At 41.6% G+C, this 26,884-nt stretch overlaps 1 protein-coding gene across 3 annotated transcripts in view; it reads right to left on the bottom strand.

Annotated features, from left to right (window-relative positions):
- Positions 1 to 994: 994 nt before the first annotated feature.
- Cldn10 (claudin 10) overlaps positions 995 to 26,884 on the bottom strand; it is a 103,837-nt gene continuing 77,947 nt past the window's right edge. Inside the window, exons 1-5 of one of the 3 annotated variants that reach the window (XM_047552407.1) lie at positions 22,378 to 22,607; positions 15,496 to 15,657; positions 15,326 to 15,407; positions 2,504 to 2,611; positions 995 to 1,334 (exon numbers count right to left, since the gene is read on the bottom strand). In XM_047552407.1, the coding sequence (XP_047408363.1) occupies positions 1,214 to 1,334; positions 2,504 to 2,611; positions 15,326 to 15,407; positions 15,496 to 15,657; positions 22,378 to 22,501 (597 nt within the window). In that variant the 5' untranslated portion in view covers positions 22,502 to 22,607 and the 3' untranslated portion in view covers positions 995 to 1,213. Of the gene's footprint in view, positions 1,335 to 2,503; positions 2,612 to 15,325; positions 15,408 to 15,495; positions 15,658 to 21,723; positions 22,608 to 26,884 lie in introns of those variants that run through there. The other 2 variants (XM_047552405.1, XM_047552406.1) reach the window with 2 other exon arrangements.

Genomic DNA, 26,884 nt, shown 5'->3' on the forward strand with positions numbered 1-26,884 from the left:
TACTCACATGGTATGGAATTTTTTATTTTTATTAACAAACTGTTGGCTTGCTTTTCTTTCCATTGAGCACCTCCAAACACTGACTTTTAAATCTTTCATACATCTTTCCCTCATGTTGTGATTCCTTATGGATAGTTTCTCAAGAGATATAAGGTACCAGTTCTTATCCACAGCTTGAAACTGTATATTTTACCCCAGAATGTCCCAGTTCAAAGCCCTGATTCTGTTACTATCATGGCCAGTTAAACTCTGCTTTAATTCCCTTTTCTGTAAATGCAGAATAATGGAAATACATGCCTCGGGGTGGCTGTGAGGGTGAGTGATTTAGCAAGTGTGAGTCGTGATAACCATCGCATCATGGGCATGTTATACAAGGACTAGACTAGGAATAAATCTGTGTTCAGAAATCACTGGAGCACCTTACATGTCACAAAAAATGGCAAGTCCCTCTAACCCTGCTCGTTCCATAAACAGCACCTGGAGACACAGGGAATCTCAGCCCACCAGTTCTAAGCGAGGCAGGTACCACTGGGGATCTGGGACTTCCTTCTTGGCTCCAGAGTCAACCACAAGCCATGTCAGTAGCTCAGCTCATGCTGATACCCCACTTCCTGGGTCAGAGACGTCTAAGCAGTTGCTTACCATGGATGTGTCACATAAAGGGCAGTGGCATCTTGACCTCGGTAGCCCTTCCTTGAGCCATCATAATGAATGACAGTAGTGACAGATGGGTGAAAGAAACTAGAAGTTGACCCTATGCAGCAACCAATAACACGCCTATTTAACTTGGATCCCTTTTGAGAACTGTCTCAGATTGTCCCCATACTGTTGAAAAGAAACCATTCCTTGAGTGCCTTCTCTTTAGTATATGAATGAAATGAGGAATGGGGTCAGACCTTACTGAATGACCAGAAAGGCTAAATGACAAATACTTCTTGCATCTTTGGTATTAAATGCTTTTCATGTTCTCTAAAGGTATAAAATGTACAAATCCTGTAAATAACCTGTTTATTTTTTTTTATAGAAAGCCACAACAGGAAATGATTATTATATAACTATGCAAGAACATTTACATCCACACAATCAACAAGTTCTTCAAATTCGTATTTTAAAAATAGTTTGAGAGTTAATTATAGGAGGCCTTGACAGGATCATTTTGTGAACAGTCCACTTTATAACAAACTCAAGGTACAACTTGCCAGCAAGAGATCTTTCAGACGTAAGCATTTTTATCAAACTGTTTTGAAGGGTTTGTGGTCTTAAAATCTCCTCCTCCATGGTACTTTGTCCGAGAAGACATGACAGATGTGGCCCCGTTGTATGTATATCCCATTCTGAAAGGCAAAACACAGGTTGGTGGATTGTGTTCTACACGTGGGGCAAACAAAAATCAGATAATAGCTAAGTTTAAGGCTTCCTCTTTCATGTTAGTCTTCTTCCCTCCTTTGGCCTTCAGTGTTGTTTTTGAGTAGTCTGCCCAACAAACAGTCTCTGTGAAAGAAGCTCATGACTTATTCATTTGTTTGGTTTTCTTTTTTTTTTTTTTTTTTAGTTTTTAGTCTATTTCCCATTCCCTATTGGAGGAAATGTTTTTAGGAAAATTGTGTGGCATAATGTTTATATATATTTTAAATGCATCTTGGTAGTTTAATTGTTTTCCCATAATTTTTATTGGTGCATTATAGTTGTACATAGTGATGAGATCCATTGTTACATATTTGCACATGCATGCAGTATAACAATATAATTTGGTCAATATCACTCCCTAGCACTTTCCCCTCCCTCCCCAGTTCCCACTCCCTCATCCCTTTTCTCTCGTTTGATCTTCAGGAGATCACACTACCACCTTTCTTTTTCTTTTTCCTCTCTAGCTTCTGCTAGAGAAAATATATGACCCTTGACCTTCTGAGCTTGACTTATTTTGGCTTAACATAATGATCTCAAGTTTCATCTATTTTCCTGCAAATGACATTTCATTTTTACTTATGGCTGAATAAAACTCCATTGTGTATATATACCACATTTTCTTTATCCATTCATCCATTGGTGGACACCTAGGCTGGTTCCATAGTTTGACTATTATGAATTGTGCTGCTATAAACGTGGGTATGCTCCTTATCACTGTAATATGAGGACTTGAATTCTTTGGGATAAATACCAAGTGGTTATTCTTTTTCAAAACTATATTTTAAAACTTTTCTGGAATCTGGGACACTTAACGGTGACCTTCATCAACAATCCCTGCCTATATGAAAATTATGAGGAGGCTGACATGAAGATCATGCCCTCATATTTAGGATCTCATTCCTAAGTTCAGAAACAGCGATGGAATATAATAATGAAGACCTCTTTTTTTAAAAAAGAAACTATATTTTTACCCTTTCCAATTCTGGGTCTTTGAAGTTTCTCAGAGTCACATGAACTATGTGTGATTTGTCCCACATGTAATGAACTAGAATAGCATAGTGCTGTGTAACAGGTCATGGTCATCTCTTTTTCATACCTGGGTGTTTTGCTGTTGTCAGATATTGAAAAGCAAAATATGACACCACCAATTATGCAGAGGGAGGCTCCTGCCCATCCAATAAACAGAGCAGCTCCTAATTCATACCTGTGAGAAAGCATTACACAAGGATTACAGCGAACTTATTTGGGGGTAAACAGTGTTTAACACTGCTAGTCAACATTTACTAAATGCTTGTCATACTGGAACCTGTAAAGGAAACAGTAGTACCTTTGTCTATAGAATGCTTTAAACTCAATGTTCTCGGAGTCACAACTTTTGTACCTCCCCAGCATCCTGAAAGGAAGTGAGGGTGTCCAGAGAGGGGAGGTCAGAGCCTGGGTCTCCTGACTCATCCAGCATCTTTTTTCTGAGCTCTGTCAAACCCTCACCAAACCCTCCATCCATTTATTTGCTCCGCAGGGTAAATTAGTTAGGCATACTGTGGTTAGAAAAGGGAAGGCCGCGTTTGCTGTCATTTCAGGTCATTTGCTAAATTTTTATCAAGCGTTTGCTATGTGCAAATAAATCATGGTGCAAGGTGTCCATAAAGAGTCAGGTTAAAAATAGCCGGTCTTAGTTATCACCACAGTCTGGTGAGGAGATGAGCACCCAACAGCTGTCACTTAGTGATAAGGTGTTACCAGGCATCTCCTAGACAGTGGGCCACAGTACTCTGCAAATGACCACAACAGATGCAAAGATAGCTTGACAGGTCCTCCCTTCGGGAAGTCACTGTGCAAAGGTGCAAAAAATGCTACTGAAAACGAATTTAAAAAGCCACTTGTAATAGAGGGCTAGAGGACATGCTTTCAGGGTAGAAATAAATAAGGACTGAGAAAGGCACACCAAAGCCTCGGGGGCTGTGTTTTCTCCTGTGTGCCTGTCCTTTTCTTGTAGAATAGGACGCTGCTTCTTTTGTTGTTTGGTTTTGGTTTGTTTGCTTTCTTATTAAGAGCAACTCCTATTTGGGCTCACAGACTGCCACTGCAAGGCAAAACAACCTAATAGAGGTTTTCAGTATAAAATAAAGCAGGAGTGAATCTGTTTTGATCACACAGAATCCTCAGTGGAGGTGAGGCAAGGAAGGTCAGAGGTGAGGGGTCAGATGGGGCCCAAGGTCAGCCCCTCACCTGACCAGTTGTAGGCCAGGGCAGGGCTTCAGAATTGAGGCCACACAGTACTGCTGGCAGCAGCTAGCTGGAGCTGCCTGTGGCTGTCCTGAGCCTCCTGTCCCTTCCTACTTGTGTGTCACCCATCTCCTGTCCCAGTGTGGGCAGGCTTTCTATTGTGGTCTTAGGGGGTGGGACAGGGTTGGTGTAGACCTGACCACTGGGCAGAACAGGAAGCTGTGCTTATAAAGGGTCAGGGCTTTGTGGTGCACTTGTGCATTTTCACTCAGGAAGGGGTGTGTACACCACAGACGTGACCTTGTGGTCCCTTATTTCTCACTCTTATGTTGCCTTTCTTGGGAAGCCAGGTGACAGCTGGGACAAGGAACAGCTGTGCCAGAACATCTAGGGGTTGGCACCTCATCTAGCTCAGGAGCACTGATTATACTCTTGGAGCCAGAAACTTCTTCAAAGATTCCCACTGGAGGCAACTTCAGAGACAGCAGGTTGGTGTAAGTGAACAGTCTGTGTAAGCATGCAGGCACCCCCCCCCCCCCCCGCCAAAGAAAGAAGAAGAAGAAAGCTGGAGAAGAAAAGAGCTGGCCAGATCAGAAGTGTAAAACTGGAACTTTTAGAAAAGACACTGTCACTAACTATCGTGTTATACATCTAAAAAGGATGCCCTGGGTTTCCACAGTCAGTCCTGCTTTTGTGCTGTTTTAGGGAGATGACACACGTAAGATGCAGAGCCCTGCCAAAATCTGAGGTGCTTTCAGCAAGTCCTAGAGCGAGCTGGCCTCAGATCTGCCCGGCCTCAGTGTTTGACTGCATGGCTAACAGAACAAGCATGGTAGAAAACTCCCCCGTGGTGGATTTTTCTTAGTCGTATGTGGACACAATATCTTTATTTAATTTTTTTATGTGGTGCTGAGGATCAAACCCAGTGCCCCACAGGTGCAAGGCCAGTGATCTACTACTGAGCTACAGCCCCAGTCCTCACAGTGTTATCTTTATCTTGCTTTCTATTTTCCTCTACTCCCTGAAGACCGAACTGTCTTTCAAACTATGCCTTAGCATCCCTGTTAATGTAATATATCCTGAGAAAAGTCTTGAGAATTTTCCTTAAATAGGACACCAGTACCAGGTACCAAAAGTGACTAGGGATGAGTCTAGTTATTCATGGTGGTCAGGTGAGGACTGAAGGGGACAGAAATCACAAGCCACAGCTCGGCACTGTGAATACATTGAAAGGAGCACTGCAGACATGAACACGGTGTTGTCAGGAATCACAGGCCTGTGTTGCTTAATTCAAGCTGTCTTGAAGCTTTCTGAAGGAATTTAGGAATCACGAGTTTGAAGCATAACTGCCTCCTTACTCATTTTTACATATTTTGTTTTTCATAGAGGCTTTATTACAAGGAACATAGTATTTCCTCTCAATTTCTTCTTCCGTCAAACACTAAGTAGTGTCCGTTCAGAGCTGATTTTGGAGTCCCTATGTCTAATCCAGTGTTTTTAACAATTTGGATGTGAAAGCTTCAGGGATGCCTTCTTCATCCTATTGAAAGACAGGTCAGTTTACACCTCTGTGTGTCATGTGGCAAACACTGACTTGCATTCCCGAAAGGCAGGACTAGGGAGAGAACAAAGGAACATCCACCCCCTGTGCTCCCGAGGCATGTCTGCTTCACCTCCTTTGCCTCTGCCAGGAAATCTTTCTTCACTTTGGGTAATGCCAAGAAGTTGATTTCAACACCTCAGGAAGATCATCCAAATTGCAGATTATCTACTGCAGGTAAGTCTTTGGTTGACAGTTCCTCTTGGCCCCAGGCCAGCTTTCCCACTCAGAGTGTGGCCTCTTTGTTACAATCACCACAGTTTCTTCCTTGTTCTGGAAGGTGATCTACTAGACACTACTAGACAGAACCATGATAATCAGGGTGAGGAGAGAGCTTGGTTTATAGATGAACACACTGAGTTTGGAACATCTTGATCCATAGGACTTGACTTTAATACATTTATGTCAGTGAATGTGTCTTTAGTAAACCAGTAATGGGGAACAAATTTACTACGAGAAATTAAAACAAATTAACTGCTCAGAATTTACTCAAAAAATAAAGCAGAAAGATTAAAATGTGCTCTTGACTATTAGTTGACATCACTCTCCTCCACCGGCTGGGTGAGAAAGTCTGAGCTGTTACTCGTGGCTCTCACATTGAGAGGGCTTGGGCTAGAGCATGCTCAGTGGGCTGGATTTCACACATTTCATCCTGCAGCTCACAGCCCAGCCTTGTGAACTTTACGACGCACCTAAGGAAAGGGACCGAGAACCAAAAGCAGCTGATAACCACGTCTGATAGTCATCTTCTGTTTCTTGGCCTTCCTTCCATCCAAACCCCTGTTTTGATGGGATTTGCCATTCACAGGGAGCTAGTGTAGCTTTCCCGGTCAGCCCAACAGAAATGACAGGCCAGGTACTGTGCTACTCATGTGTTTGGGGTGGACAAGACAGATACAGACCATTCTCACATATCTTACAGTCCAGTGGGCTAGGCAGACATGAAGCAAAAAATTAGAAGCGTGATAAACTGAATGGCAGGACAGAAGAGCAACATCACCATGAGTCTCCTAAAGGTGCACAGATGTCATTTAAGTACATCCCTGGTAACCACAGCTACTATTACTGTCACTGTGCTAGGATTTGTGTGTGTGTGCTATTTTGCATATATTACCATATTTAGTCACCGTTTTTTGGCCATATTTAGAATATTGCCATATCATAACAACCCTGAGAGATAGGCATTACTATCCTCATTTTACAAATGTGAAAACTGAGGCTCAGGGAAGTTGAATTACTTGTCCCATGTTTCAGCTCAGGGAAGTTAAATTACTAAGTCCCATGTTAGACACAGGGACTCCATGTTTCAGGATTTAAACCTCTAACTTGTGATTCCAAACCCCACGCTCTTCACTGTTGCTGTCTTCCTTTTAAGTTACTTTACTTCCTTGTTAAGTAAAGAGATTTGATTAATTTAAAAAATCAATGCAACCTATTTTTAGTTTTCCTTTCAGAGAGAGGAGAGTTTTCTCTCTCCCTGGCTCATTAAGTTCTGGTTGGCTGCAGAGCTCAAGGTGTGGAATTTTTTCTGAATGCCCTCAGGTTGTCTTTCCACCCAGCACAAAAAGAAGTTGAGGGTAGTAATTTAAAATCAGGGCAGCTGGAGTTGAAAAGGGCAGCGCACCCCTTCCAAAAACGAAAGCAAAAACTTGTAACAAATCAAAGTGCCTCATTCTTGTAGGATCTCCAGAGAAGTGAAGTGACTTTAATGAAGGTCACAGAGCTAGGAGCCAGGTCCTTTTCAAACATATTGTCCTCCTCTTCATTGTAATCAAGAGTGGTAAAAGCCAAAATAAAAATTCTGGTTGCATGAGAACAACCAAATGTGTCTTGAAAAACATTTACAATTTAGAAGGAACACTCATGCTGTGTCAATGTTAACATTTTGAAGTTGACCTCCATTGGTAAGCCAGCCTTGCTGAGACCACTGCCCCATATAAACTTCTCTCCCAATGCAAAGGCTTATAAACTCCATGGGCTATGTAACTGCAAGAATGGATTTTATACAAATAAGTATTCTATAGGAACTATCTACAAACACATTTCCCCAACTTCTCCACATTTGGGGAGGGGGGTTCTGAGTTCCTAGAAGAGGGCTACCTGGAACCCGCCCTTCCTGTGTGTCTCTGTAGTTGCCCAAGTCTGTCTCTCTTATTTCAACCATATTCCAATGCTTCTCCCCCGACTCCCTGGTAGGTGTTAGAGGACTTCCTACCCAAGGCATGCCATGAGATTTTCAAATTAGTGACAAAAATAGAGTGGGAAAATTTAAATTATCAGTGTCTGTTTATACACAGAAACTTCATGGGGAATTCTCAAATTTAAGAAACCAAAATATACACTGATTTTTTTTTGAGCTAAAATCTGTGGCTAGATTAATAGCAGATTTTTAATCTGCTACATGCACTTTCTGTATGTTGTGATTTGTTATTAGGGTAGTTCAGAATTCTGTAAACTATACATTAGTGTCAGGTATCACTTATTGATCACATACCATGTGCCACTGTGATGTATGCTTTATTCTTTTTCTTTTTTATGGCATTGGGTATGGACTCAAGGGATGGTCCTATTACTGAGCTACATCTTCAATCCCCTGTTTTTTGTTTTTGTTTTTAATTTTGAGACAGAATCTTGCTAAGCTGCCCAGGCTGGTCTTAAACTTGTGATCTCCCTCCCGCCTCGATCACTCGAGTTGCTGGGATTACTGGTGTATGCCAGTGTGCCTGGCTTTCTTTTTTCTTTTTTAAAATAAGCATTTACCAAAGATTTTATTTAACTCATTAGCTAATTAGGGAAGCATCTTTCTGATGTTAAAAAGCACTCAAGTGTAAATTCAAAAGCAACATATATAGGCAATAAGGAATGCTGAAATGAATTTATAAATGGATGTCAAACTAATCTCTCTACACTTTTAATTCTTCCTATCTTAACTGAAATTTTGTATCCTTTGACCTAATACCTCTCTAATATGTCATTTTCTCCAATCCTGTTAACATTCAGAAGCAGAGGGTCCTATCTCTGTTATCCAGAGGAAGGAACTGCAGCTTCCCACAATCAGAATGGCCAGGGCCAGGATCAAGCTCCAGAACCTCACTCTATTTTTTCTCCTTTTTTGGGTACTAGGAATTGAACCCAGGGTGCTGTATGACTCTGCTACATCCCCAGCGCTCTACGTTGCCAGGCTGTCCTTAAACTTGTGAGCCTCCTGCCTCAGCCTCCAGAGTGGCTGGGGTTATACAGCACATTACCACACACACTTGGCTCTTCTCTGCAGAGCCACCTGCCTCTCACAGAACCTCAAATGATCAGTGAGCTATCTTCACAGGAGTTCTAAGTCTTGCCAATTATTGTGGAAATTTAAAAACCATCCAGAGTATGACTAAATATAATGTTTGTCAAAGTAAATTATAATTTAAAAAGAACATCTCATGTCCCCAAAGTTACATAGTTCAGTTCAAAAACAATTTATTATTTAGCAATATCAATGCCATTGATCTCCTCCATTAGTAAGGATAATTGGGGGTTTCCCTGGCCTTGATCTTCAGTGAGAAATGATGGTCTGAGTCATAATACAGAAGGTACAATAATGTGTTTACATGCAAACTATAAAGTCCACGTAAGCTGACAGCACAGAGAGAGTGTAATTTAAGATAAGAAATTCCTAAAACAGCAAATACTATCCTGAGACTCTTCAGGGTAGAGCCATATGGCTAAACCTAGCCAAGAATCCATGAGGATATGGGCATGTGCATCTTTGTACTCAAGTAAACATGAAGATGAACTTGTGCAAATAAGGCTTGGGTCAGTCAGAAGTGCATCTCACATTGTATTCAGAATCCTCAACAGCCTCCCTGGAAACATTTTAGAATAGAACCAGGTTTTGGGTAAGACTCACATGGGACAAGATCTCATATAAGAGTCTCAAGAACATCTAGCTGACTTTTCCAATTGTTACTTATCTCAAGCTCAATGTTATGACATGGGTGACCAGAAATTAAGAAACAAAATTACAGGGCTGGGATTATGTAGCTTAGTGGTAGAGTGCTTGTCTAGCACCCGTGAGGCACTGGGTTTGGTCCTCGGCACCACATAAAAATAAATAAAGGATATTGTGTCCGTTTACAACTAAAAAAAATTTTTAAAGAAACAAAATTACAAAGGAATTTTTAAAAATGGTTTTAGGCTAGGAGCTCCCTTTCAAACCTTCCTTCTACTTGAGAGCAAAGTGTCATGAAATAATTATCAGTTTACTAAGTCTCCAACATTCTACCACACAGTTCTCTGTAGTTAATCTTTTTTTTTTTTTTTTTTTTTCAGTGCTGAGGATTGAGCGCAGGGCCTTGTGCATGCAAGGCAAGCACTCTACCAACTGAACTATATCCCCAGCCCCTCTATAGTTAATCTTCATAGACTGTGTAAGACAATGCACTGCTATATCAATACACTCTGCATAAATGTCAGTAACTTCAAAGTAAGAGCTAAATATTTTTCGAGTGTTTACTACATACAAGGTATGATTCTAAACAGTTGAAAGGTACTATTTCATTTTAAGTCTCACAGCCTCTTATTCTCATTTTACAGATGTGGGATACAGGGCACAGAAAAGATAAGTAACTTGTTCAGTTGCACAGCAACACAGTGGCAGAGCATGGGTTTATTTCCAGGCAGCTTGGGTTCAGGGTCATTACTCTTACACAATGGGCTATGCTGCTCCTTCTCCCTAATCCCTTAGCTATATGTCCATGAGCATGCTGCTTCCATTTCAGGAGAGAGGCTACAGGGAGTCCCACATCACCACCGACTTGCCACCCCTGCTGTAAATGTCATGCGACCTGGACTAGCTGGGAGAGATGCAGCACGGGGTCTCCACTTCCAGATGCTCCTAGTGTGGTTTGAAAGTCAGGTTGTAACTCCCAGATGGACTACCATGGGAACACAAGGAGTCAGGGAGCACCCAGAGGGGCACCTCATCCAGAAGGCCAGTCCTGAAGGACAACTGGAGGTGAGCTGGCCTGGGAAGAGGGCAAGAGCTGATTGCCAGAGAGCAGAGTAAACTGACAAGAATAGTCATTCCACGTATTAGGAAGAACAAAATAGGGGCCAGACACCTGGTATCCAAGCAGAATCTTTAAGACCTGTTAGGGTCCCAAACACATCAGAGGAACTCTAGTGATCAGAGGTGGCTGATGCTACTTCTGAACAAAGTGACAGAACAACACCTTCTTACTATTTAACAACTGAGTCTGCCTTATTCTTAATACTTGGCACTCATACAGAATCTATCCAAGAACCTAAGAGATTTTTACCAACATAAGCTCATTCTCCAAATAACCTCATGAGTACTGTAATCTTAAAGAAACATCCATAAGGTAATAAATAATAATAAGGATAGAAGAAAGAAATTAAATCTCTTGGCAAGATTACCTGGTGTGATTGATATTCTTTTCAACCTCACCCAGGAAAATCTGTGTAAGTGGGCAGCAGCTATTTTTTTTTTTTTTTCTTTTTTCTTTTTTTGGTGCTAGGAACTGAGCCAGGCCTGGTGCATGCTAAGCATGTGCTCTCCCACTGAGCCACACTCCCCACCTGGAAGTCATATATTTCTATTAACTATTAAACAACCACAATGGAAAAGTAATTTTATCTGACTGAAGCATAAATCCTAAAGTAGAAATCAGATATGCCAGGAATGAAGCATGTTCCGTGGTTTTGAAAAGATAGAAAACAGGAGAGAGAGGATAAGAACCAAACCTGAGACCTCTGGAGTCAAAACATCAAGGATGAATCTCATGTACGGAAAGAGAATAAATCTAAGATCATGATGTTGTTTCCTCAAGCAGGCGACTAGTTAAGTGCTTTATCTTGACTGGATTTGAAAAGCCGTCTCTTTATGTCAATCAATTCTTGCTTGGAACAGTTCATTTAAGAAAACAAAGCGAGACATCCAGGAGTTAGTGGTTTGGAGAAGCGAGTGGTGAAGGGGATAATGTGATCACCCTGGAATGTGAGCCGTGCTGGGGCACCTACCACCATAGCCTGCAGGAGGGCAGGGGTTTGTTTTGTTTTTAGATTTGGTAGGTTTTGTTTTAATAAAAAGGAAGAAGTTGGTTTGAAACCGCCTAAAGGGAAGAATAGAGAAATAGTTTTCGAGACTCTGCAGGAGCCCACGCTGGAATCATCCAAGAAAATATAACCATAACTTGAATAAAAGGAAGCAAAACAAAACGGGGTTAAGGGCAGACAGCAGAGCACAGGCAGATGAGACTCTTTAAAGACCGCGATTCTCTCAAATGTTACGTGGAAGAAAAATCTTCACAGATCTACTGTGGGGAGGGGAGGGTTTTAGAATAAACAGCCACTGAACACACAGTACACAGTATCGCTGCCGAAATCTACACTCCAACTCTGCACCAAAAGTCACTCATGTTTTTCTTATCAACAAAGTTCCTACTGCATTCTTTACATGCAGTAAGAACCCTGTTGATTAGCTCATTTGTGTTTCTCTAACTTGGGCAATCAAGGTGTGCTTCATATAAGAATGTCCTAGAAATCTGCAGGGAAGACCCAATTAACACAGTATAGAAGTCTTAGGAAAATCAAAAATCGACAGCAACAGAAAGAGAACAACCACACTCTGAGACCTGAGTTTTCCAGCACATTTTAGGATTTGGGTGTCAGAAAGTAACTCAAACTAGAGCCTGTGGTAAATGGCAGTCCTTCAGTGAGCCACCCAAGGACCCAGATGCACAGACTCATGCTAGTCACACCTTCCCCATGCACTGGGTGGCAGCTGGGTTTTGTTAAGATTAATGTGTGATGGTAACAGGAAGAGAAGGGTGCACCTGCCTCCCTGCCCCCTCCTCTCAGAGCCTGCCTTCCAAGGATGTGAAGACAACAGAAAGGACCAGCTCCAGTGACATGCACTTCTAGGCACTGGGCCAGGGAGAGAAGAAGGAGTTGAAAGAAATGTTTGCTGACCTGAAGGAACTTACTTAATTCTTATTCTGGTCAAGTAAGCCACCAAAGAAATAGAACATTCCTACAGCCACATCTTCCAAACGCCAGCTCACCCGGGGTTGGCCCAGCCATGAGTTTTGACACCCCTACATAGTCCTCTCTAAATTCATGTACAAATGCAACCAGATGCACCAATTATTAAGTTCTTCCAAATGCCACCTGAGGAAGTGTTGTCCCCTATGATGCACCCAATAAAAATCTTGCTTTAAAAAAGGTATTTCAAATCCTATGAAACCAATAGCCAATGGTAGTTTATTGATCTTCTGAATTTCTATCATCTTCTCCTCTATGAAAAGGTGACAATAAAAGGAAGTCAGATGGAATCATGATAATCAATGTGTTGGTTTTCATAAAAGCATGTTTTATTTAAATGAGGTCTTTGAGCTGGGCATAGTGTCATACACATGTAATCCCAGCAGCTTGGAAGGCCAAGGCAGGAGGATCCCAAATTCAAGAGCAGCCTCAGCAACTTAGTAAGGCCCAAGCTCAAAATGAATAAAAGAAACTGGGGGTATAGCTCAGTGTTAGAGCACCCCTGAGTTCAATCCCTAGTACCGCTAAATAAATAAATATCTTTGAATTCCTGTGGGTGTCATTTATCATTTCTGTGCTTCTTTTCTATCATGGTAATTAGAATTTGATCATATTTACAAATCTCAGACCCTGATAATTCCTTGATCCAACTAGAATTTAGATTATGGAAGGCCTTTAGGTCCCAATTTCTAGGACCCAGCCTGTATACAGGTTCTTTACAGTCTATATTCTCCATAAGATGCTGATGTGAAGGGTCATTTGTAAATATCAACAGTTTGTAAGCAGTGCCAGTTTTTTTGAGATGCCTGGGCTGGCTAGAATTCCTAGGTTCAAGCAATCATCCCACCTCAGCCTCCCGAGTAGCTGAGACCATAGTCACACCACCGTGCCAGACTACAGTGCCATTTCTCCTAAGGTCTAACTCTTGAACTTTTAATTATATGGTGTAAGTTGGCAAAGTGTATATGGCACAGAATAAAAAATTCTTAATTCATTAAACTAAGAATCCTAATGGGTAGCTAATACAATGAGAGCTACTACAAGGTGTCTGGTCTGTGACAGACCAGTACACCTACACACCTGACCCTCACAGCGACTCTATAAAAGGGATACTGCTATCACCTCTATTTTACAGATGAGAACAGATGCAGAGACAGAAAAATGCATGCTGAGGGGCTAACTGTGGGAATGGGATGGTTCAGTATAGCCCTGAGAACGTGGAAACCAGCAAAACCTCTCATGGTACATAATACTGATCTATATTTAATCAAAATCGAATAGGGGACTAAGAAATTCCAAGGGCACCAAACTGAGGTAGGCAACTAAGCATACAGCAAGCACAGGAAACATTTACACAAAGACAGGTTTCAGGTTTTGTGCATACATGAATTAGCCTGGACCTTTTAAGGAGGGACTCGTATGATTTTTATGATGCAGAAGAAGACTTCCTTAATAATTTTCAGAAAACAAAAAGTGATATCAAAAAGATAATCCTGTTCAATCCCCAGCACCACAAAAAAAAAGATAAATCCAGAAAACTTAGATAGTGTTAGATAAAATAAACCATGAGAAATATGATTTTGTAGTGCATTTATATCAAACCCTGAAAGAAAATCTATCATTTAAATAATATTTTCATTTAAATATCATTAAAATATTTCTGATCTTCAAAAATATATTTTCAGAAACATCTCAGTGTGTGGTGTCATGTATTTTTGTTCCCATTTAGTAATATTTCTAAATAAAAGTAATTTGACATGTACAAAAGAGACTCACAGATGAAAATTATGTGTAGCATCCTATCACCAAAAATTATGAAGTGTCAGATTGTTGTAAATCACACATTTTATAGCAAGTGTTTTAGGGTTTGACTATCTGGTTTGAATCATGGTTCAATCAGCTTACCAGTTTAGTTCAAGTTTCCTTAACTACCTTACTTAAACTCTTCCCTCAATTTCAAAAAAGGGAGTCCCAAGAAGACCTATGTCATAAGGGTATTATAAAAATGAATAATAGTAATATTTGCAATGTCCTGCTTGCACATGGTAGGGGCTTGATGTGTTAGTTATTATTTTCATTGTATTTCACAATTTGAGCATTTCCTATTTGTAATTTTATGACACTAAAATTACTTCTCTGAAGATTTCTAAATCCACTAGAAAAAAGTGATGTCCACTTGACCAGTTATTTCCATAATTTATTTTTTTAAATTTTCACTTTACTTATTTATTTATTTTTATGTAGTGCTGCTCAGGATCAAACCCAGCTATAGCCCCGGCCCCCAAAATTTACATTTTAAAAATGTTATAATACTTGATCTGAAATCTGAATGATAATTGCCAGCCAGTTGATCGAAAGACACAAACACACACTTGGCTTCAGGCAGCATGTTCTCATGTATGACAAAAGATTTGATCTATGGTTATTTCTGAGTTGGTATGCCTGGGGTTTTCCCAATCCAAAGAAATAGCCTAAGGAAACCATAAAAAGCAACGGCCCATAGTTTAAGGACAACAAACAAACTAAGCTGTTAATGCCAAAGCACTCATCTGCAACCAGGAATAGCCACTCTCACCGGAACCACCGCGGCTGGAGCAATGTTTTACAAACTGTGCATCATGCGGTTTCCTTATAAAGGTAGACGTGGTGCAGCTTGTCCAGGCAGAGCATGCTGACAAGGCCTGGAGACTGGGACCTGGCAAATACTACTCTGGATAAACAAAAATCCAGGCAAGCTTTTGATTTCCTGTTCCCACGCCTCATCACTCTTTCCTCCCCATCTCTCATCTCTCTTTCATCTGACTTGAATTTGATGATGTGCAGTAGGTGAAGTTTACCATTCTCAGTCCTATACCTTGAACTATTTAGAGACAGACACTATATAACATTAACGAGGTAATTAGATGCATCTTTTGGCAACTTGGCACATAAACTGGAATGATGTTATCAAATACTGTTTACCAGTGTGTTGCATTTTCAAATGCCCTGTAGGAAATTCGTGTCTCTTAACTTAGGACATTAATTTATACCAAGAACACTTACTTTTGTTCCACATAGTGAGGATCGAAGAATTCTGTTGTGATTTTATTTGCATACAGGGAACAGCCAGTCATGGAGCACAGCCCTAAAACATATCAGAGGGAAAACCCTATGGTTAGTGTCATCGCATCAACATCACAAAGTACCTTGTTTGAAAGAAAGTTACTCTTTACCTGACAGTATGAATACAATTCCAGCCAAACAAGCTATTTTAGCTTTGGCTTTATCTGAGCCTCCAACTTTGGTACACTTCATTCCAAACAGTGCAAATATGGAACCAAAGAAGCCCAGGCTAACAGCAGCAATCATAAGTCCTCTACACGCCTGGATATAACCTGCAATTAGAGTAGGTCATTTATGTTAATATTAAACGTATGTCTGCCCAGGGAAAACCCTCATTTTACACTGTCATTCTGGATGAGTGTTCTGTTGTCTGGAGGTGGGGGAACCCAAAGCAAGGCAAGAAAGAAAAGAGATGTCACCTGCCACTATCAAAACTCTCTAACTCCTTTGCATGTCAAACTTTTAAATAGATAACTTTGATGGTTTTGACAGATAAAAGTATGGAATTTATAATTGGGCAGCAAGACATTCCAAAGGATCAAACCTTCCAATATCAGTGAAAACTTATAAATGAGACTAACCAGAATACCTTCAAGAACCATGAGGAGTCTAAATCAAGAAGTATTTTAGTGACATTATATTTTTATCAAGGCACATAAAGTTGGGCTTTAAAAAGCATTGTTTGGTAGAAAAATAATTTACAACTATTAAATGAGCTGTTTGCAGGTAAATGGATGCCTTTAAAGTACCCTGTTAGTTTGCTGGATCATGTCTCCTGCACCATTCGTTTTATTTTCTTATTTCCCATCTTTTTATTTGCATAGCCAGGGTGATAGTAAACTTCAGCATGGCTTTTGTCCAGGCACTAACACATTTTAAATGAATACGACTTAAACTAATAAACTTTCACCACCCACGTCATTTTCATTTCAGTCTGAAATGGTGCCATATTTCAATCTGAAATAATGAGAGTAGCATGTATTAGATGTAAGTAAATATTGGCTAAGCAAATGAGCACACACAGGTTTATGTTGGAAATTAAACTTTCTAATTGGAAAAATCTCTTAAGATATAGCAGGTCATTTACTACTAGCATTCAGGCAAAGCTGACAATAATGATACTGAGATCATTATGATCATAAATTCAGGGAAGTTCTGATGCCTGGAGTCCCATGTTTCTTTGGAAAAAAATGAAAATTAGAGTTTGAATCCTATTCCTAGTTTCCCTTTGAAAGAGTAAATGGGAGCTTCTCTATCTACTTAACTGGAACACCATTGCAGACTGTAATGACAATGATTCTTATTTCACAGTGTGAACTACTTCCATACAGAAGAAAATTTCAGTGAAGCTGAGCCTATCAAAAACAACAAAAGAAACTTATTGTTAGCAAAGCAGGATAATGGAGACTTCTTTTGATAGCAATAATCATGCTGCAGGGTTATCTGGGTCTCTGCTGCCAAATACCCAACTAGCTCTATTTTAAACTTCAACTTGCAAGTTCCCCAGCCAGAGTCCAGTGAGCAGGTTGAAGGCAGGCAGAGCAAAGAGGCCTGCTAGTCCTGATCAGGAGTAAAGAGCATCTGCCAGGAGCTCATCACTCCAACCAAAAGTGGCTCATCATTCACCACAAAACTACCGGCACAGTGTAGTTTCCTAATTTTTGTGAAATTCATTTAATCTATGTTTTTAAGGTGTTTTAGCTAACTCTAAATGCAATCATTAAATGAAAAATGGAGGGATTAGGCGCATACACCTCCCCCAACACACACACAGAAGTCCCCTACTTATCAGTGTGGGGTGTGTTCCAAAACCCCCAGTGGATGACTGAGATACTATCAAATCCTGTCTATACTGCTTTTTCCTATATATGACAAAGTTTAATTTATAAATGAGACACAAGAGATTAAGAATAACTAATAAAATAGAAAATTATAATAATTTATTGTAATAAAATTATTTAAAACTTATTAATTATTTCCAGAATTTTCCATTTAATATTTTTGGACCATGGTTTACCCTGGGTAACTGAAATTAAGGAAAGCAAAACCACGGACTGGTGGGGGGACCACTGTGTGTGTGTGTGTGTGTGTGTGTGTGTGTGTATGTGTGTAAAGAGAGATGCATACACATATGTATACATTCATCCCTGGAAAACTTTATCATACACCATAATTTGCATTTACTTTAGTTATCTTATAGTCTTTATTAAAAAGGCAGATGGTCTGGAATTTACCAAAGGGTTAAGTTCTACAATCTGGTCATTTAGAACAAGGAATGCATTTTCCCAGATGGTAAACCCTTAATATGACAGGGAAAATAACCGTAGCCCTTTACACTTTATGTAACCACCGTGTACCATTTTTTTTCTGAGTCTCTCATTCTGGGCTCTCCCATCTTAGACCTGCTCTGGTCTCTTGGCACAAACATGAGAGGAGAGGTGGACCAAGCAGGTTCTGCTATGGTCAAGCCCTTCTTTTGTGCCAGCTGGAACCCTGCAGTCAAGCCAACGTGCCTCTCTGTGGCATGACCACAGTGGCAATAACTTGTCCATGTTCTACGTACACAACAGAAGGCCCCTCACAAGGACAATGCTTAGCCAGATTTTCTGAAATGGGGAGCCAAGAGCAGGGATAAACTGTCTCCATCAGCTGCAAAAGAAATCAGGTTGCTGGTGAGCTTGAGATTCTTAAAACACCCATGACTTGGGCCTTAAGTGATTTCCAACAAACTTTCAGAGTTTATCTTTTGTAAGGCAAACCTCTACAACCTAACTTTTTACACTTCCTGAGGGCAAAACTTATAAGTAAAACCATCAAGTGAAGTGGTAGTAAAAACCTGGTCAAGGAGGCCATTATTTTTGACAGGTCTAATTTACTGACACCGTTAATAGCTAATTAACACATTAAAGTGCTGAGGCATGAACATATTTACTTAAGAGTTTTCTGCAGTATAATTTATAGTTAGTTCTCCAGGAAGAATGAGCAAACATTCCCACCAGCAAAATAGATGGCAAACAACCTGGATGAAAATGATTCTCAGCTGAGGTTCAAGTGGTGCTTTGAAAGGAAAATGGGTTAGCAATGAGTAGAAATCACTAGCTCATTCAACCTTGAAATTTTCAAATAGCAACTTTACACTCATGAATTCTGTTGGAGGAAATCTTCAAGCTGTCCCTTAAAAGCAAAATGTTTTCCAAATGACATCTTTCTTATTTTCAATTGCAAACCAGCAAAAATGAAAACATCCACTTGGTTGTTCACTAGTAGCACCTTTGCTAGCATTCAAGGGGGTAAAACACTTTTCTTATACTAGTAGCTTTGCAAATCCTTTGAAAGAAGAGTCGAGGGGAGACAGGAACTTTGAACTTCTAGTCTGTTGCTTCTATTTAGCTGTGGCATGTCTTTGATTATGTTATTAATCTCTCCGAGTCTGTTTTCTCTTCTGTAAAATAGGGACAGCAGCATTCACTTCACAGGATGCAAAATAGGAGCTAAGTGTCTGATGAGTAGTAAGAAACTCATCAAGTCATCCCTTCCATAATACCAAGAGTGATTCTAAGCAGAAATGAGAGCTGGATGCTTAACACGGCATAACATCCAACCCAGACGCTTAGCGTCAAGAGGCTTCATTTTCCTTATAACCAAAACTGGAGCAGCAAAGACACCTCCTGAGGGTGGGAAATCAGAGCTTTGACCTCAGATAGGAAATTCAGATAATGACTCCATCATCTGCATCCAAGAGGCTTGTTCTTCCACCTAGCACAAGAAGAGGGAGAGTCACATGCCCTCTCTCTTCCTTCTGAGGTTATCTTTTCCACCCAGAGTTCACGCCTGGTTTAAGGAGAGGACTGGGCTGCTCAGACATGTGGCCTCCACCAAAATTTGGTGGCTTTCTCCCGCCACTTCAAAGGCAATGTCAGGACTCGTAGCACCCAACATAGGTACCTGTCCTGGGAATATAAGACAGCAAGTTCACAAGCAGTGGGGCCCTGCTTTGGAAAGTTCTACTTTCAGGTAAGGGACATCAATCCCCTGCATGTGAAAATGTAGCTGTGACTTAACCCTTCTGGGAGAGTTTTCTGGAGAAAAGCACAATTATCATTTTGCAGTAGGAAATGCCCTCCTAAACCACAGAAGGTGGGGTCATCAAGGAAGAGATAAATGTGATCAAAATACAAATTTCAAAGTCCTATAAGTTAAGAATCATACATTTAAAAGATAAGCTATGATCTAAGATTGCAACATGTATATGGAATCAAGGAGCGACAAATCAAGAAGAAACAATAAAACCAAGGGTGTAAGATCTGAGCAGGTAATTCACAAAAGAGAGAAAAATAAATAAGTAGTTGATAAATATATGATAAGATGGTCAAAATCACTGGGAATTGGGGATATGCCAATTAAAATGATAGGAAGACCAGAGCTGTCAACCACAATACTGAATGAAAAAGTCAATGGTGAGAATGTGGAGAAGCAGCTCTTTATCAGTGGAATGCAATTCAGCAGCATAAACTGAATATTAAAATGCATGTCCTACTGCATGGCAACACCACTGCATATGCACACAAAGAGGTGAATATAAAGAATTTCAGTAAAGTTGGAAAGGCTCCAAAGTCCACAATGGGTAAATGGTTAAATAAACCAGTTTATCCAGACTAATGAATACTATGCGGCAGTTAAAAAGTATCATTTCCTTCTTGGAAAGACATGTTATAAATTTTAAAACACTGCAGAACATATTTACGCTTTTATAGGCCATTTTCTACTCACACGAGCACACTGGAAAGTCATTTTGCAGGCTGGGTCGCCTATGAGTATCACTCATCTGCTCCACTCTCAACTACCTCTTGGACCTGATGATGAAGGACTATGCCCTTCTGCCTCCTCACCACCCTACCTGCCCCAAATCAGGGAATACCTTCCCTCACACAGACACAGAAGGGGAAACTCCACCATCCTGCAGTTAATAATCTTCAGGGCATTTGCTTCTCTTTCCCTCTCCCTTGTTCCCCAACTGTCCCATACAAGGAAGCTACCTAGTTGGCCTGCTATCTTGGACAACAATGGAATTACAAACAGAAGAATGCTCCCAGGACAGTAACTGTCAATCCCATGTTCACCAGTGTAAACCACTGAAACAAGAGCCTGCCTGTTCATCTACCTGGATGTGTGCTCTGCAAATCACAGGAAATTCAACCGTAATGCTAGGGAATAAACAGTGTTCCGGCTACTTATTTTACACAACAGGACAGACCCAGGTGCCACCCTTCTAAAACCAGACACGTATTCTCTTATACCAGGTTCTATCAAATACTGGGCTGAGCAACAGTTTGCTTTTCATGGCAAGCACTGTCTTAGGGGAATCGAATCTTCTTTTATTTACCCAGCTATGCAAATAAAAACTGCAAGCATAGGAATAAAGGAAAACGCCTCAAATCTAGAAATAACACAAATGACAGTCCCTAAGTTTCTGCCAGGAGCCATGCAGTCACTTGCTAAAGTGACTGGAAGAAAGGAGTCAGAACTTGAGCATTGTGTCAGCAAGGCATCAACTGCTCGCTGGAAACTAAACAGAACCGGTTTTCTGTGTCCATTTACCTGCGGGTTCAATGCAACGCAGTACACAGCCTGGCTAACCAACGCAACGTGGGTGAACATCCGCTCAGGGAGAACGCGAGGAAGACCGCAACGCCCACACACTTGGTTCCCAGCACAAGATTCCCGCGGGCCACCATTCCCCACCCTCGGCCAGTGCTTCATCAGGGCACTGGCAAGTGCTATTTGTCTTCCCCAAACTTGGAAGCGTTAAAGCCTATGCAGAGAAGTTTGTAGAAGCGACTGTAAGGGAAACAAGAACCTGCAATATGTTCCCTTTTTTTCACTTTGCTTACTTTTAAGAGAACCAGCGAAAAGGAGCCAAAGGGGGCTCTGGACAAGCATTCTTGCCTTTCAGTGAAACCTTTAAAATCAGAACCCAGTTTTTTTGTGGGAGAGAAGAAAACCCTGTGAACTCCGCGCCCTAACAGTTGGGGGGAAGGGGAAACGCAGGGAGAGTCGTGTCCGCAACTCTTAGGACCAAAAAGCTCCGGCACCCTGACGGCTGAGGCGCCCCACTGGAGCTTGTCTGCGTGTCCCTCTCCTGGGGTTTTGGGCTCAGAAGGCGCCCCCACAGGACGGTCACCCCAGGGTCGGCTGATCCTCCCCGCTCCCTCGGATCCTAGGGGCAGAGCAGGCCGGGTCTCTTAGGAGTCGGCCCCGGGGTTCTAAGGGCGGTGGGGCCAAGAGCGCGCGCGGAGGCTGGCCAGCGAGGAGCGCAGCCGGGGCGAGGGGATGCAGACCGTCCAGCGCCAGCATGGAGGGGAAGTCCTTGCAGTTGGAGACGCCCGTGGAGTCGGTAACGCAAGTCTTCCACAGGTTGGCCCAATAGGTGGCGGTGGTGATAACCGTGCCGTCGATGGTGGACACCTTCCAGTAGTCGGTGGGCAGCGTGGAGGACACCAGGACCCAGCCGGAGATGGAGACCATGAAGGCGATGATCTCCGAGGCGGTGCTCGCCATGCCGCAGGATGCAGCCGCGCTCGCGCCGGCTCTCGCACTCCCACTCCGCGCCGCGACCCCCGTGCGCCCGGCCCTGCGACTCCGCCTCCAGCAGCCGCCTCCGCCCCGACCCGCCGCCGCCGCCTCTGCACGGACCCGGCGCTAGAGGGCGCGCGCGGCCCCGCACCAGGCTGCGCGGTCGGTCGAGTGCGAGGGCGCGTCCGCAGGGGCGCAGAGGCGCTTCTGCGGTGGGCACCCGGGTTTTCGTCAGCCAGCTGGCCCGCCGCCCGCTGTCGGGAGGAGAGCTGGTCTGCGCGCCCCTGTCCCTGAATCTCCGGCCCGGGTTGCTGCGGAAAATGACTCTGTGGTTAGAGTTGTGCAGGAAAAAAGACTGGCAGCCAGATGTGGACAACCTGCGGCGACCCCCCCACTCCGTCACCTCCGATCCACCCTACCCGTGGCATGTAGCTCGGCTTCCTGGGCACCTTGTAAAAGCAGAGCAGAAAAGCCTTTTGCGTGCCCTGAAAGGACACGGTAAGGTAACGCAGCCTCGGTTTGCTGAACTCTAAAGGTCTGCATGCCACGCTTGTTTGGGTGACCCCGTTTGGCTCGTCAGGGAGGGATCCCTGTGCCGGTTCAGGCCCTGAAACTGGCCTTGCCCTGAAAATTCTGCAGTTCTTTTTTGGTCCGGTGGAATGCGGAAAGTCATTATAAAGAAGTGCTTGCGTGGCTCAGGCCTAAATTCAGGGTGGCAGCAGATGGGTAGCACGGACTCCAGGGAGCGTGGCTTTAATCTTGATACTGAACATTGCAGCTGCAGTTGTGACGCACCCCTGCTAAGGCACGCATTCCACGTAGGCATGCACTAAAGTTGTCCCCGTATCCCCCTTCCAGCCTCCCAGAGTTGTCAGTTCTCTGAAGTGGTGGCTTTGTCACAGTGGAGTCAGTTTGCTCTGTATCTTGACTTTTTCTAACCATCTCCAACTTTGGCGCCTAATCGAAAAATAGACTCATTCATTCCTTCATTCCTTCATTCTTTCACTGCTCCCAAGGCAAACATAAAAATCAGGGTGTACTTCCAGCCCATGAGGTCACGAATCTGGGCATAAATCAAAGAACAAAGACACTCGCTTTATTACGGGCTATTATTTGTCCACTTAAAGTTCTTGCAGTTCTTGGTATGACCTTTTAAGATTCACTTCTTGCCAAAAGTAACCAAAGGTCTAAAACCTATAAATCAGTCTGCTGCAAGAAACTAATTCCTAATGCTCTGTTTCACAATCTTTACAGGGATACTTTGGTTCATGGTGAAGAATTTAACTGCCCCCTTTTTCTGTGTGTGCCCCCTTCCCTTTAAAGCCAAATGGATGCAGAATAAAATTAAAGGTGACCGGGTGACTATGGGATACAATCCTCAAAAACTGGTTTGGAAGGACCGTGGGTGACTATTGGGACATGCTCCACTCAATACAGTTATCCTATTTCTAGAATAATTTTCAGACCTTGCTCTGACACGTCAGGGCCAATTGTTTAGCACATGGCAAGGTTTTCATTCTATTTCGTTTTGTGTTGGCAGCCCTTTAGAAAACTTTCCTTTATATTGAGCCCAAATCTGTCCTTGTTTAACTTTGACCCAGATGCCACAATCTGAGCTCTGAGGCCACACATAATGAGACCAACTCTTGTGGCTGTGGCAACAGGTAGGTGGCCGTGTGCTTGACTGTCTCCTGGCTGTGTGCATGGGAATGAGGGTGGAAATGGTTTGCTTGGTGGGAGGTGGTTTCCCTATGTTTCTGCTCTTGGTCTCAGCTTGTCCCCATGTATGGCTTTGGGTTCACTAGTGGGTTAAACTTAGAAACAAAGTTTGGGAAACACGTTCCTAACCATTTCCTGGTTATCTTCCCAGATATTCAAACCAATCACCTTTAAGTAGCAACTGTCTTCTCTTCTTTTGTGTGATTTGCCATAAAGTGCTTTTATCCTATGACTTCCTGCCCTCCGGCACATTTCCACTATTACTTCTGTGCCATATTTCTTTCTGAACCATCTATTTTTTAAAAAAATTTGTAGTTGTAGATGGACAGCATGCCTTTATTTGTTCATTTCTATGTGGTGCTAAGGATCAAACCCAGTGCCTCACACATGCTAGGCAAGTGCTCTGCCACTGAGCTACAGCCTCAGCCCTGAACCATCTATTTCTGATCCAGTTTGCTATTTGGAAAATATAAATCATTAGCTGACACATTCCATGTGGAGTTGCCTAAAATTAAATGTTGCACAAAGTTTGTACCTTATTTTTTGGCTTTGTTTGACATGTCTCTTTGTTTGCTGTATCTTGTTTGTGGTAGGTGCTCACTAATTTGTTAATGATTTCTTGTTGTTACTAGACAAGAACCCTGCTTTACTTTTGACTGAAAAAAAAAAAAAGTTCAATATCGTGACCTTTAGGACTCAGGCAGTTTCTGACTTATTGACTGGTTGATTATAAATTCCACAGTTTGGATCCAAAGGCAGATTGGTTTTTCATTGTTCTTGCTGTTTTTATTTGGTACCAGGGATTGAACCAGGACATTCAACCACTGAGGCACATTCCCACCCTGTGTTTTATTTTTTATTTTGAGACAAGGTCTCACTAAGTTGCTGAGAGCCTGGCTAAGTTCAAAGCCACAGTGTTTAAAAGTAAAGAACTGTAACAAATGGTTTGGTATTTTAGACCTGACTCCAAAAGTCTAACATCTAATGTAGTTCTACCATTGTGTTTTTAAAAATCCATAAGCCTAGACCATCACTGCAACAATAGTTTCCAGAGGAAACAAATTTTGAATTCCAACTTGGAACACTAAGAAAGAACCCAAACACTTCACCACCCTGTGGTATCACCACAACAAGGATGCCAATATCTCTGGGCAGCCCTAGTAACTGTGTTCCCAAAGCTTCCAATGCAGAGCCAGGCTAATAACTACAGCTCTGACTGGTTGAAGTTCATATATTTACATGTCTATAAACAGTAACTTAGCATAACAGTATGTTGTGCATTATGGAGCGATCCCAGTTGAGAACTTGTAAAACTATTCCATTACTACTGAGATTGTAACATGATTTCAGTTTAAATTGGAAATACATAAGCAATTCATAAATTAAGACCTGGATGGCAGCGCTATTGGTTCCTTGGCCAGCCTAACAGACCAGGGTTGTCATGCCTGTGGGTGTGGTTAATTTTCTTTAATCTTTTGTCCTTTCTATGAGGTTGGACAATGTAAACTCTTTTTTCTTTTTCTTCCCTAGAATGTATTGCCTATTTACTGCAAAAGTTACATTTTATAGTGCATATGTGCCTGACCAAAGAATGAAAAATATTAACTTTCTTTTACAGCTAAAGAATATTATGTAATGAATCAAACATTTATTTTAGAATGTCTTATATCTTAACCTTTTCAAACCAATTTATCCAGAAGAACCCTAAAGACATTATAGAGTACCACATAACCCAACATAAGAATATCCATAAAACAAAATAGACCAAATAGAAAAGATTTTTAAAAAGAAGTAATAAATGGTTTGTTTCACTTTAAGATTATGTGGTCCCAAATAATCTTTGCAGTTAATCTGCAAGTCGATTTACAGAGAGTACCTTTCAACTGGTAAATGCTTCCTTGTTTTCTTTAGGATTCAGCTCACTGAAATTTTTATATAACTATCCATAACAGACTATTCTGTATTTATATATAAACGTGATCACATTAAGAAAGCTGCTTTCTCTAAATTAATCAAAGTAATATCTTAACAATAACTTGATCTTTACAAAAACTTGTAGATTTTTTTCCACTATGAAAAACTAATTGATCTACAAATTTGAAAATTTTACCTGATGATACATAATGCCCTGAAATATATTATCCTTTCCACTTTTGACACCTTAGGATTGGAAAGTTACTTCTCTGGCATGATTGTGATTGTTAAGGAAAAATAGAGGAATCCCCCGCCCCAGAGTCGTTCATTAGGAATGAAAACCAGTTTAGCCAACTGGACAGGAGATTTGCAGAAATTCTTTACTTGAGATTCAGTTCACCTGCCAAACAGCACAGGTGTGCATTTCAACAGTTCAAGGATTTTCTAAGCATCAAATTTGGTTTCAGTATACATTAGCTCCTTCCTAGATTCCAGCGAGGTGGCAAGCTGCTAATCAGGTGGGAAGAAACTGAAGTCCTGGTAATTATGGCATTAACTAAAAAAACAACTGCCCAGGAGCCAAGGAATGTTACACCATGGTGAAGAAGACATTAAGACCAACACTGAGATATTAAAAGAGCATATCTGTGCTCTCCTTCCTTCCTTCCTTCCATTTTCTATAACACTCTCAGTTTCTGAATGCTGTACATGGAATCTATGATATTTATAATCTACTTAGCATGAAGACAGACTGATAGTAGGAAATAAACACTCTTTATCATTGCATCGCTGTTTATATATAAATGTGTATCTTTACATGCTTTTTTTGCAAATTATAAATATACAGTTGCCTTATTTTGTCATTTGTCAACCTCTGAAACTGTCCTGTATTAGAATGTTTCCACGGGCCCATTACAAGTTGGTGCCATTTCCTTTGTGGATTTATTTTCCTTCATTCATTTGGAACACACTCATTCCCAATTCTGAGCTGACTTAGGATCATCTAGGCTCCTCTTGAGCCCCTGGAGGGCTAAGATTCGGGCCCCCTCGCTCATAAGGGTCTTGGTCAGTACCCTGCCAGCCTGGAATGGCTCTCACCTGGGGATGCCAGAAACCTCCAGGGCTTCTGGACGGCTTGGTGCATTTTGTTGGTCATGAACACTTGAAGAACATTCAGGCTACTCACCCAGGTTGGGACAGTAAGTAAAGCTTTATGTTTTGGGGACGTCATTTTATTTCTCTGAGTTACAGCTTCCTCATTTGTACAAGGGAGTGATTTTGTGTCTCTGAGTC

Source organism: Sciurus carolinensis, chromosome 5 (genome assembly GCF_902686445.1).
Source record: "Sciurus carolinensis chromosome 5, mSciCar1.2, whole genome shotgun sequence".
NCBI classification, from domain to species: domain Eukaryota; kingdom Metazoa; phylum Chordata; class Mammalia; order Rodentia; family Sciuridae; genus Sciurus; species Sciurus carolinensis.